Source organism: Salvelinus fontinalis, chromosome 9, assembly GCF_029448725.1.
Source record: "Salvelinus fontinalis isolate EN_2023a chromosome 9, ASM2944872v1, whole genome shotgun sequence".
Lineage (NCBI taxonomy): Eukaryota > Metazoa > Chordata > Actinopteri > Salmoniformes > Salmonidae > Salvelinus > Salvelinus fontinalis.
The window spans coordinates 52,833,409-52,846,886 of record NC_074673.1 but is presented as its reverse complement, the minus strand read 5'-3'; the positions used below and the strand labels follow the sequence as shown (position 1 = coordinate 52,846,886).

Below are 13,478 nucleotides of genomic sequence, written 5' to 3'. Positions count from 1 at the left end.
CAGGGGCCTCTGATGGTGTTTCTTAGGGTGATTTAATTGTTTTAAGAAGCTCATACCAAGGACCATTTTTCTATTCGATTTTCTAATTTTAAAAGACCCCTTGTAGTATCAAAAACAATTCAGAAAAATAATTGATGAAAATGTTTTTTTTGGCCTTGCTGCTATTAGCCAATATTAGCATTGATTAACAGATTCACTACATAGAACAGATAATCCCCCCCAAAAAATCTAAAGGAAGTTTGTTCTGAAGAGTCTGTCCTATAAGATCAGGAAACATGTAATTTTTTTGGACATGTGTTTACCCCCTTATTTTTGGCACTAAACAGCCTAAGACCCTCTAAGCTGGGTGAGGGGGGGGGGGGGGTTTACTAAGCTATATGGAATTGTTTTAAAAAGGTCATACCAAGGATAATTTTGCCATTTGATTTAGAATTTTAAGACCCCATGAAATATCAAAACAAATGTAAAATGTATTAAAACCCTTATTTTTCTATTTACACTAAACACTCCCATACATTTTTTCAACTGGTACCCGGGGGACTTTCAGATGAGTCTTGAGGCCTGTGGGCGCCCGAGAGCAGCATGTACATGCTCGTTAGTGTCTCATCTTTCCATAGAGGGGTCATACTTAGTTTTATAGGCCAAACCGTTCGGACGCTACAAACGATTATGTGAGAAGACCGATTTTCGGGATGTCTCATAGTCTGACAAACACCGCTCTAGCTCGGTCACCTTTCACCACAAACGGGGAAGTGTTACATACGTGGATGCGGTGGATTGAGATACATCCAATGTAAAATAACAGATCTCTAGTTTAAGATGACAGACTTTTATTGGGATTATTTTATTATGCCAATTAGATTTCCACGCGGACATCGACCTTAGTCGATCAACCAGCTAAACAATAACTCTAAGCGAAAATGTGTTTGGAGTTACCTTTCTAGAAAACAGGCTGTTAAGAGTTTACACTTCCTCTTCCAATTATATTGTGGGAGGTCAAAATCTATTCATTTACCAAATCTTTTAATTTAAAAATGTTAATTACTTTTCCTTGCCATTATCATTGACCTGATGATAAGAACATTTTTTGCTAACGTATGATGGGGCTCCCTGGGTCGCCATTTTGCCTGGGAGGGGGTCCCTGGGCAAGAAGTGGTTTAAGACCCCTGCTCTATAGTAGTACAAGTTTGTGAACACTGACAAGTTTGAGGCTAGGGTAGGCTAGGTTTTCAAAATTCCACAAACATGACCAAAAATTCTACATCTCTCCATTGCAATGTTCCACCAACTGGAATTCCTGAAAACCTAGGGAATTTTGCAAACCTTGTGTATTCTACTGCAAAGTTACAACGAGCCTTTGTGCAACATAACAAGCAATTGAGTAGAGGTCGACAGTGTCTGTGGACTTGTGTGGCTACCTGCTGCAGGGCCTGGCTGTGTGTGGTCTGCTGTAGGGCCTGCAGAGTAGTGGAGGAGGGGATCTGGAGGACGTGTTTGTCTGTAGCCAGCACCTGAACCTTCACCTCCGGCTCCTGTTTCACCAGCAGGTCCTTCCTCAGCTGCTCCACCACCTTTTTCTGGAGAACAGAAGGGAGGGGGGGAGAGAAAGTAGAGGGGGAGGGAAAGAGGGGTGTACAGGATGGGAAAAGCAGAGGGGAGGGGTGTAGCAGATAGGGAGAGAAGTGTGTCAAGAAGTCGCAGCACAAAATGCTCGGTAACCTCCTTTTTATCCATGACCCATCCACTCACTCAAAATGTATGAGTAACTAAACAAGACTCATTAACATTTGCAAACAATTGGATGTCAAATCAAAATCACTGCACATTTAGAACTTTTTAGTTTTACGTTGACCAAGTTGGTTAATTCACGTTGAGAATACCAAAATGTGATGATGGTTCCTCGGCTTAAAGATCAAACAGACTTCCATGACTTAAATTCGAGGAGATTCTGACCTTTCACCTTGGCATCAACTGCAGCTCTCACAAGAGTAAAAAAGCAAATTAGCATCCACGACACTGCCAAGTCACCTCAATGGCTAATTCCGCTACTATGAAGACACAAAATGCTCTTCCGGACAGGGAATTAGACTTGCTCTGAGGAAGGGTAGAGACTGGGGAGCAAGCAAGTATGAAATAAGTACTGTTGCAGTGCACATTCATTATTTTTGGTAAATATTTACTCATGGAACCTGACTTAGGCCGTTGGATATGCATTTACAGAGGAAAACCAAGACGTGTGCTGGTCTGAAGCAAGCAAATGCACCGTCTCCTGTTCTTGGGGGGAAAATTGTACTTCCAACTGCTTCTCTTTGCTCATTATATTATCTGCAGTCTGCATAGAGCTTTTGCTCTTTTTTTCTGCATTGGAGGGTTTCGCTTGAAGAAAGAAAAGTGGGATGCGCCTAAAGTGGTTTTGCAGAGCCAATCTAACAAAACGTGCTACAAACAAGAGATTCAGCAAATCCCTTTGCTGCCTTTCATGCTTCAGGCTGTTGGCAGTTTTTTTCCGGAGAGACATGGCTTGGTGTTCTTGCCAAGAAGCCAATTTCCATGTTAATCAAGAGTCCTTTAAACAGCAGCCGAGGGGGAAAAAAGAGGACGATTTACTGTGTGTTTGTCCTTTTTATGGGACCTGGCAGGGGGCAGCCTTAAATACTGTTAATCAAATAGGGTTATAAATCAAGCCTGACATCCACAGTTGGCCCTATTACCTCAACAGCAAACAAGACAGCCGTTGTAGGAGAATCTGGGGAAAAAGCATCTTTATGGTCGGTATAAACAGCCTACTAGCCCATCAAAGGGCACCCCTCAAAGATGCGATTGAAACGGGCACGTCCTGTGGACACTTGAGAGCTACACTTGAGCTCTTAGTAACCTTTGTTAGACACCTGAGCCAGGAGGGCTAAGCTGGAGGCAGAGGGAGGGAAGTTCTTATATGCCCCTGAGAAGCAGGAAGGGGGAGAAAAAATTAATTTATATTAATAATAAAAACACACCCCATGGTCCATACAGCACATAGACCTACTATAGTGTGGCTTCTTCAGACATTGCCAATTCAGAGGCTGCCTTTCTGTTTGCCGGCGATTTTAAATTTGGCATCACTAAGACAAGTTCCAACAACACGTTTCCAACGCCACTAGGGGAGATAAAGTCCTAAACCACTGCGATTCGACCCACAACCAAGCATACAAGGCCCTCCCTCGTTCGCCATTCGGCAAATCAGATCATGGCTCTGTACTCTTGCTTCCTGTTGACAAGCAGATGCTGAAACAGGAAGTATCCACGATTCACTCCGTTGAGAAATGGTCACCAGAATCAAAGGTTATGCTACAGGACTGCTTTGCTAGTGCTAATTGAAATATGTTTAGACTCCGCCGATAACGTTGACAAGCTAACAACCCTGAGGCTACGGCCGAGGACAGGAATAAGTATAAGATGTCTTGGTATGACCTCCGCAGAGTCATCAAAAGAGCAAAAGGACAATATAGGAATAAGTTGGAATCATATTACACAGGCCCCCGACGCCCGCCTCATGTGGCAGGTGCTACAGTCCATTACAGATTACAAAAGGAAGACCCAACTGTGATCTGCACAACGATGCCTTTCTACCAGACGAACTCAATGCATTCGGTGCACGCTTTGACAACAACATCGAGCCGGGTGTGAGGGCCGTCACCGACCCATAGGATTGGGTGATCTCGCTCTGATGCCAACGTGAGAAGGGTCTTTAAATCAGGTCAACACCTGCAAGGCCGCGTGGCCCAACGGGATTCCAGGGAGCGTTCTCAGAGCATGCGCAGAACAGCTGGCAGGCATAATCATAGTAATGTTCAACCTCCTAGTCTGTAATCCCCACATGTTTTAAGATGACCACAATCATTTCAGTTTAAAAACTCTAAGGCTTCATGCCACAACGAGAACTGTAGCACTCACTTTTTAATCATGAAGTGCTTTGAGAGGCTGGTTACGGCACACATTAACTCCATCCCAGCCACCCCAGACCCACTCCAATTTGCATACCGCACCAACAGATCCATAGACGACAGACTCAACTGCTCTCCACACTGCCCTCACCCACCTAGATAAAAGGAATACCTATGCGAGAATGTTTTTCATTAACTACAGCTCAGAATTCAACACCATTATCCCCTGAAGCTTGTCACCAAGCTTAGGACTTTGGGTCTAAACACCTCCATCTACATCTGGATCCTTGACGGGCTGACCCTTAACACAGGGGGCCCACAGGGGTCTGGGCTTAATCCTCTCCTGTACTCCCTGTTCACCCATGGCTGCGTGGCTAAGCACGACTCCACCATCATCAAGTTCGCTGAAAAGTGGTAGGTGGGCCTGATCACCAGCAACGGTGAGTCTGCTTACAGGGTGACCTGGCAGTCTGGTGCCGGAACAACATTCTCTCCCTCAACATCAGCAAGACAAAGGAGCTGATCGCGGACTACAAGAAATGGGGGGGGGGGGGGGCATACTATATACAGGAAATGTTTGTAAAAAGTGAATTCCAATTCCAAATTTACAATGTGTAGGGACACTGGAGTGATGGAAGAAGATACACTACATGACAAGTATGTGGACACCTGCTCGTCAAACATCTCGTTCAGTAATATGGAGTTGGTCCCCCCTTTGCTGCTATAACAGCCTTCACTCGTCTGGGAATCTTTTCCACTAGATTTTGGAACATTGATGTGAGGACTTGCTTCCATTCAGCCACAAGAGCATTTGTGAGGTGCGCACTGATGTTGGACGATTAGGCCTGGCTCGCAGTCGGCGTTCCAATTCATCCCAAAGGTGTTCGATGGGGTTGAGGTCAGGGCTCTGTGCAGGCTAGTCAAGTTCTTCCACACCGATCTCAAAAACCATTTCTGTATGGACCTCACACTGGACCTTTCATGCTGAAACAGGAAAGGGCCTTCAAACTGTTGCCACAAATTTGGAAGCACAGAATCGTCTAGAATGCCATTGTATGCTGTAGCGTTAAGATTTCCCTTCACTGGAACTAAGGGGCCTAGCCCAAACCATGAAAAACAGCCCCAGACCATTATTTCACCTCGACCAAACTTTACAGTTGGCACTATGCATTCTGGCAGGTAGCTTTCATTGGACTGCCAGATGGTGAAGCGTGATTCATCACTTCAGAGAACGCCTTTCCACTGCACCAGAGTCCAATGGCGGTGAGCTTTACACCACTCCAGCTGACGCTTGGCATTGCGCATGTTGATCTTGGGCTTGTGTGTGGCTGCTCGGTGATGGAAACCCATTTCATGAAGCTCCCAACGTTGCTTCCAGAGGAAGTTTGGAACTCGGCAGTGAGTGTTGCATCTGAGGACAGACGATTTTTACATGCTTTAGCATTCGGCGGTCCTGTTTTGTGAGCTTGTGTGGCCTACCACTTCTAGGAGCAGGCTTTGCTGCGTTTCCACTTCACAATAACCGCACTTACAGTTGACCGGGGCAGCTCTAGCAGGACAGAAATTTGATGAACTGACTTGATGGAAAGGTGGTGCCATACTAAAGAGCTCAGTGAATTTCAACAAGGCCATTCTATTGGCAATGTTTGTCTGTGGAGATTGCACGGCGGTATGCTCGATTTTATACACCTGTCAGCAACGGGTGTAGCTGATATAGGCAAATCTACTAATTTGAAGAGGTGTCCAGTTACTTTTGTATATATTGTGTACGTGTGCACCAGGTCAAGGCTTCTTGCATGCATGGCATTGTAAGTTACTAATAATTCACTTTGGGAAAATTATATAAAATCGCCATATTAGTCATAACTATTATGTTGCTTTTCTTCCTCACACACCCGAATCAGGTAGAAGAGACGAGTGTAACAACGGTCTTTTAATGAAGTCCCCAGTCTAGATCAAAGATCATAATTAGTTGATTAGTCCCAGTTTATGCTATCTACAATGTTTGTTCATGCAGCATTTATTAAAAGGCAGAAACATTGTTTCCTCGCTGAAAAATAAATAGAATGCCGGTTTCAGTGAGAAGCATAGCAACATCAAGGCAACTTTGTAACAAGATGGCCCCGTTTTTCCAAAGCCCATTAGCCGCAGAATCTACCTTTTAAAATGGTAAAATAGAAAATGTTTATTCGAACGGTTATTACGGAGACAGTGGTCATTTGGCTGTAAATTACCGTCTTCCAAATTTCCATAAACGTCACAGCCCTAGTAGCTAGTTAGCTGTAAGGAGTCTACAATCTCACCATTTTCAACCTGCAGATTAGCAACGGCCATGGAACGGCACTAAGCAATGCACCCTAGCCTTAAGAGGCATAAAAATAGGAGAAATGTGGTGGAACCTCTTAAATAACATATTTCTAGAGGTAGGAATATTGCAAAAATATGATCAATGGCTCATCCGTGAAAAGACAACCTCCCGCATTATAACATTGGTAAGTATTGAAATACATGTATGAGAGGTTTCCGTGATCTAAAAGTCATATTCCTATTGACTTTAAATCAAATGTTTTTATAAAACCCTTTTTACATCAGCAGATGTCACAAAGTGCTTATACAGAAACACAGCCTAAAACCCCAAAGAGCAAGCAATGCAGATGTAAAAGTTAGAGGTCGACCGATTATGATTTTTCAACGCCAATACCGATTATTGGAGGACCAAAAAAAGCCGATACTGATTAATTGGTCGATTTATATATATATATATATATATATATATATATATATATATATATATATATATATATATATATATATATATATATATATATATATATATATATATATATATATATATATATATATATATACATACATACATACATACATACATACATACATACATACAGCTCAAAAAAATAAAGGGAACACTTAAACAACAGAATGTAACTCCAAGTCAATCACACTTCTGTGAAATCAAACTGTCCACTTAGGAAGCAACACTGATTGACAATAAATTTCACATGCTGTTGTGCAAATGGAATAGACAACAGGTGGAAATTATAGGCAATTAGCAAGACACCCCCAATAAAGGAGTGGTTCTGCAGGTGGTGACCACAGACCACTTCTCAGTTCCTATGCTTCCTGGCTGATGTTTTGGTCACTTTTGAATGCTGGCGGTGCTTTCACTCTAGTGGTAGCATGAGACGGAGTCTACAACCCACACAAGTGGCTCAGGTAGTGCAGCTCATCCAGATTGGCACATCAATGCGAGCTGTGGCAAGAAGGTTTGCTGTGTCTGTCAGCGTAGTGTCCAGAGCATGGAGGCGCTACCAGGAGACAAGCCAGTACATCAGGAGACGTGGAGGAGGCCGTAGGAGGGCAACAACCCAGCAGCAGGACCGCTACCTCCGCCTTTGTGAGCAGGAGGAGCACTGCCAGAGCCCTGCAAAATGACCTCCAGTAGTCCACAAATGTGCATGTGTCTGCTCAAACGGTCAGAAACAGACTCCATGAGGGTGGTATGAGGGCCCGACGTCCACAGGTGGGGGTTGTGCTTACAGCCCAACAGCGTGCAGGACGTTTGGCATTTGCCAGAGAACACCAAGATTGGCAAATTCGCCACTGGCGCCCTGTGCTCTTCACAGATGAAAGCAGGTTCACACTGAGCACGTGACAGACGTGACAGTCTGGAGACGCCGTGGAGAATGTTCTGCTGCCTGCAACATCCTCCAGCATGACCGGTTTGGCGGTGGGTCAGTCATGGTGTGCGGTGGCATTTCTTTGGGGGGCCGCACAGCCCTCCATGTGCTCGCCAGAGGTAGCCTGACTACCATTAGGTACCGAGATGAGATCCTCAGACCCCTTATGAGACCATATGCTGGTGCGGTTGGCCCTGGGTTCCTCCTAATGCAAGACAATGCTAGACCTCATGTGGCTGGATTGTGTCAGCAGTTCCTGCAAGAGGAAGGCATTGATGCTATGGACTGGGCCGCCCGTTCCCCAGACCTGAATCCAATTGAGCACATCTGGAACATCATGTCTCGCTCCATTCACCAACGCCACGTTGCACCACAGACTGTCCAGGAGTTGGCGGATGCTTTAGTCCAGGTCTGGGAGGAGATCCCTCAGGAGACCATCCTCCACCTCATCAGGAGCATGCCCAGGCGTTGTAGGGAGGTCATACAGGCACGTGGAGGCCACACACACTACTGAGCCTCATTTTGACTTTTTTTAAGGTCATTACATCAAAGTTGGATCAGCCTGTAGTGTGGTTTTCCACTTTAATTTTGAGTGTGACTCCAAATCCAGACCTCCATGGGTTGATAAATTTGATTTCCATTGATAATTTTTGTGTGATTTTGTTGTCAGCACATTCAACTATGTAAAGAAAAAAGTATTTAATAAGAATATTTCATTCATTCAGATCTAGGATGTGTTATTTTAGTGTTCCCTTTATTTTTTTAAGCAGTGTATATATATATATATATATATATATATATATATATATATATATATATATATATATATATATATATATATATATATATATATATATGTATATATATATATATATATAATAATGACTATTACAACAATACTGAATGAACAATGAACACTTATTTTCACTTAATATAATACATAAAATCTATTTAGTCTCAATTAAATAATGAAACATGCTCAATTTGGTTGAAATAATGCAAGAAACACAGAGGACAAGAAAGTAAAAGTGCAATATGTGCCATGTAAAAAAGCTAACGTTTAAGTTCCTTGCTCAGAACATATCCCTAAAGATTTGAAAGCTGCCGCAGTCATCCCCCACTTCAGAGGGGGTGACACTCTAGACCCAAACTGCTATAGACCTATATGCATCCTGCCCTGCCTTAAGTTAATAAACAGATCACTGACCATTTTGAATCCCACCGTACCTTCTCCGCTGTGCAATCCGGTTTCCGAGCTGGTCACGGGTGCACCTAAGCCACGCTCAAGGTACTAAACGATATCATAACCGCCATCGATAAAAGACAGTACTTTGCAGCCGTATTCATCGACCTGGCAAAGGCTTTCGACTCTGTCAATCACCGCATTCTTATTGGCAGACTCAATAGCCTTGGTTTTTTCAAATGACTGCCTCGCCTGGTTCACCAACTACTTCTCCGATAGAGTTCAGTATGTCAAATCGGAGGGCCTGTTGTCCGGACCTCTGGCAGTCTCTATGGGGGTACCACAGGGTTCAATTCTCGGGCCAACTTTTCTCTGTATATATCAACGATGTCGCTCTTGCTGCGGGTGATTCCCTGATCCACCTCTACGCAGACAACACCATTCTGTATACATCTGGCCCTTCTTTGGACCATGTGTTAACAAACCTCCAAACGAGCTTCAATGCCATACAACACTCCTTCCGTGGCCTCCAACTGCTCTTAAAACGCTAGCAAAACCAAATGCATGCTCTCAACCATTCGCTGCCCGCACCCGCCCGCCCGACGAGCATCACTACTCTGGACGGTTCTGACCTAGAATATGTGGACAGCTACAAATACCTAGGTGTCTGGCTAGACTGTAAACTCTCCTTCCAGACTCATATTAAACATTTCCAATCCAAAATCAAATCTAGAATCGGCTTCCTATTTTGCAACAAAGCCTCCTTCACTCACGCCTCCAAACTTACCTTAGTAAAACGGACCATCCTACCGATCCTCGACTTCGGCGATGTCATCTACAAAATAGCTTCCAATACTCTACTCAGCAAACTGGATGCAGTCTATCACAGTGCCATCCGTTTTGTTACCAAAGCCCCTTATACCACCCACCACTGCGACCTGTATGCTCTAGTCGGCTGGCCCTCGCTACATATTCGTTGCCAGACCCACTGGCTCCATGTCATCTATAAGTCTATGCTAGGTAAAGCTCCGCCTTATCTCAGCTCACAGCTCACTGGTCATGATAACAACACCCACCCGTAGCACACGTTCCAGCAGGTATATCTCACTGGTCATCCCCAAAGCCAACACCTCCTTTGGCCGCCTTTCCTTACAGTTCTCTGCTGCCAGTGACTGGAACGAATTGCAAAAATCTCTGAAGCTGAAGACTTCTATTTCCCTCACTAACTTTAAACATCAGCTATCTGAGCAGCTAAGTGATCGCTGCAGCTGTTCTTAGTCCATCTGTAAATAACCCATCCAATCTACCTACCTCATCCCCATATTGTTTTTATTTACTTCTCTGCTCTTTTGCACACCAGTATCTCTACTTGCACATCATCATCTGCTCATTTATCACTCCAGTGTTAATCTGCTAAATTATAATTACTTCGCTACTAAGGTCTATTTATTGCCTTGCCTCCTCACGCCATTTGAACACACTGTATATAGACTTTCTTTTTTTCTATTGTGTTATTGACTGTACGCTTGTTTATTCCATGTGTAACTCTGTGCTGTTGTTTGTGTTGCACTGCTTTGCTTTATCTTGGCCAGGTCGCAGTTGTTAATGAGAACTTGTTCTCAACTAGCTTACCTGGTTAAATAAAGGTGAAATAAAATAAAATAAGAAATATGAAAGCCGGTGGTTCAATATTCCCAGTTAAGAAGTTTTAGGTTGTAGTCATTATAGGAATTATGACGCGTCGACTATTTATCTCTACACCATTTGCATTTCATATACCTTTGGCTATTGGATGTTCTAATAGGCACTATAGTATTGCCAGCCTAATCTCAGGAGTTGATAGGCTTGAAGTCATAAACAACAGTGGATCAAGCTTTGCTAAGAGCTGCTGGCAAACGCAGTAAAGTTTGAATGAATGCTTATGAGCATGCTGCTGGCTACCACCACTCAGTCAGACTGCTCTATCAAATCATAGACGTAATTATAATAAACACAGAAATACGAGCCTTAGGTCATTAATATGGTCAAATCCGGAAACTATAATTTCGAAAACAAAATGTTTATTCTTTCAGTGAAATACGGAACCGCTCCATATTTTATCGAACGGGTGGCAACCCTAAGTCTAAATATTGCTGTTACATTGCACAACCTTCAATGTTATGTCATAATTATGTAAAATTCTGGCAAAATAGTTCGCAACGAGCCAGGCGGCCCAAACTGTTGCATATACCCTGACTCTGCGCGCAATGAACGCAAGAGAAGTGACAATTCCCCTAGTTAATATTGCCTGCTAACATTAATTTATTTTAACTAAATATGCAGGTTTAAAAAAATATACTTCTGTGTATTGATTTTAAGAAAGGCATTGACATTTATGGTTAGGTACATTTGTGCAACGATTGCGCTTTTCTCACGAATGTGTTAAATCATCCCCCGTTTGGCGAAGTAGGCTGTGATTTGATGATAAATTAACAGGCACCGCATTGATTATACGCAACGCATGACAAGCTAGTTAACTTAGTAATATCATCAACCATGTGTAGTTAACTAGTGATTATGTGAAGATTGATTGTTTTTTTATAAGATAAGTTTAATGCTAGCTAGCAACTTACCTTGACTCCTTGCTGCACTCGCGTAACAGGTGGTCAAGCCTGCCACGCAGTTTCCTCATGGAATGCAATGTAATTGGCCATAATCGACTTCCAAAAATGCCGATTACCGTTTGCTATGAAAACTTGAAAAATCGCCCATGCAGATTAATCAGTCGACCTCTAGTAGAAGCACAGTGGCTAGGAAAAACCCTAGAAAGGCCGTGTCATACCAGCTACATTTCTGCCCACGTGAACGGCAAGAGCTCAGATAAACATGAAATGACCCTGGGAATCGATAGAACATTGCTCAGAGATGCCTACAAATTATATAACATTCAAAATGGGTGCATATTTCCTTTAAGACAAACGGTTAACATTTAAACATGTATGATTCATTTGTGGTTATCTTCGAATATGATGTTAAAGTTCTAATGCGGTCATTTTTATCTCAATACCAAATCATTTCTGGGTAGCAATCATATACCTTACTGTGATTATTTTCAATTAAAATGGTCAAAAATAGCTTCTTAGCAATGACCAACTTCTCAAGCAAGAATTTTGTTGTGGATTGTTCTGAGTGGAGAGGAAAACTGAAAACTAGCTGTGTTATTGGTCTATTAACTAATTTACTGCCTGGTGATGTCACCAAGTAGGCCAAAACACCATCCCAACAAAACAGGCTGAGATTTCAGGTGGTCTTCTAAAACAGCTCTAACACTAAAAAGAGCATTATCATAATTTTCACATTACTATTCCAAGTTCAGTGTGGACATACAATACTAGTCAAAAGTTTGGACACACCTGCTTATTCCAGGGTTTTTCTTTATTTTGACCTTTTTCTACATTGTAGAATAATAGTGAATACATCAAAAATGTGAAATAACACATATGGAATCATGTAGTAACCAAAAAAAGTATTGAACAAATTCTTCAAAGTAGCCACCCTTTGCCTTGATGACAGCTTTGCACACTCTTGGCATTCTCTCAACCAGCTTCATGAGGTAGTCACCTGGAATTGATTTAAAATAACCTCTCTGGGATATGTTTGGACGCTAGCGACCCAAATGGCCAACATCCAGTGAAAATGCAGAGCGCCAAATACAAATAAATTCCTCTAAAAATGTAATGTTCATGAAATCACACATTCAATATACCAAATTAAAGCTACACTTGTTGTGAATCCAGCCAACGTGTCAGATTTAAAAAATGCTTTACGGCGAAAGCAAACGATGCTATTATCTGAGGATAGCACCCAAGCAAACAAACAGAGACCATCATATTTCAACCCTCCAGGTGCAACACAAAACGCAGAAATAAAGATATAATTCCTGCCTTACTTTTGACGAGCTTCTTCTGTTGGCACTCCAATATGTCCCATAAACATCATAAATGGTACTTTTGTTCGATTAATTCCATCGATATATATCCAAAATTTCCATTTATTTGGCGCGTTTGATCCAGAAAAACACCGGTTCCAACTCGCGCAACATGACTACAAAAGTTACCTGTAAGCTTTGTCCAAACTACTTTTGTAATACAACTTTAGGTATTTTTTTACGTAAATAATCGATAAAATTGAAGACGGGATGATCTGTGTTCAATACCGGAGGAAAACAAAGTGTAGCTAGCTTTCAGGTCACTCGCCTCTAACAAAGAGTATACTTCCTTCGAGTCTCATTCTGAACATGGCTACTTCTTAATTTCTCAAAGGAAAAACAACCAATTTCTAAAGACTTTTGACATCCAGTGGAAGCGATTGGAAGTGCAAGATGGTCCCTTTGAAATCGGGATTCCCAATGAAAACCCATTGAAAAGAGAGTGACCTCAAAAAAAAAAAATCTGAATGGTTTGTTCTCGGGGTTTCGCCTGCCAAATAAGTTCTGTTATAGTCACAGACATGATTCAAACAGTTTTAGAAACTTCAGAGTGTTTTCTATCCAGATCTACTAATATGCATATCTTAGCTTCTGGGCATGAGTAGCAGGCAGTTTAATTTGGACACACTTTTCATCCAAAATTCCGAATGCTGCCCCCTATCCTAGAGAGGTTTTAACAGGTGTGCCTTTGTACACTTGTGGAATTA

General features: G+C 42.4%; 1 protein-coding gene across 6 annotated transcripts in view; it reads right to left on the bottom strand.

The window, feature by feature from the left end:
- Nucleotides 1-13,478, bottom strand: part of phf21ab (PHD finger protein 21Ab) — a 71,981-nt gene that overhangs the window by 29,983 nt on the left and 28,520 nt on the right. For all 6 annotated transcript variants that reach the window (XM_055934846.1, XM_055934843.1, XM_055934848.1 and 3 more), the window contains exon 7: nucleotides 1,419-1,577. In XM_055934846.1, the coding sequence (XP_055790821.1) occupies nucleotides 1,419-1,577 (159 nt within the window). The remainder of the gene's footprint in view (nucleotides 1-1,418; nucleotides 1,578-13,478) is intronic.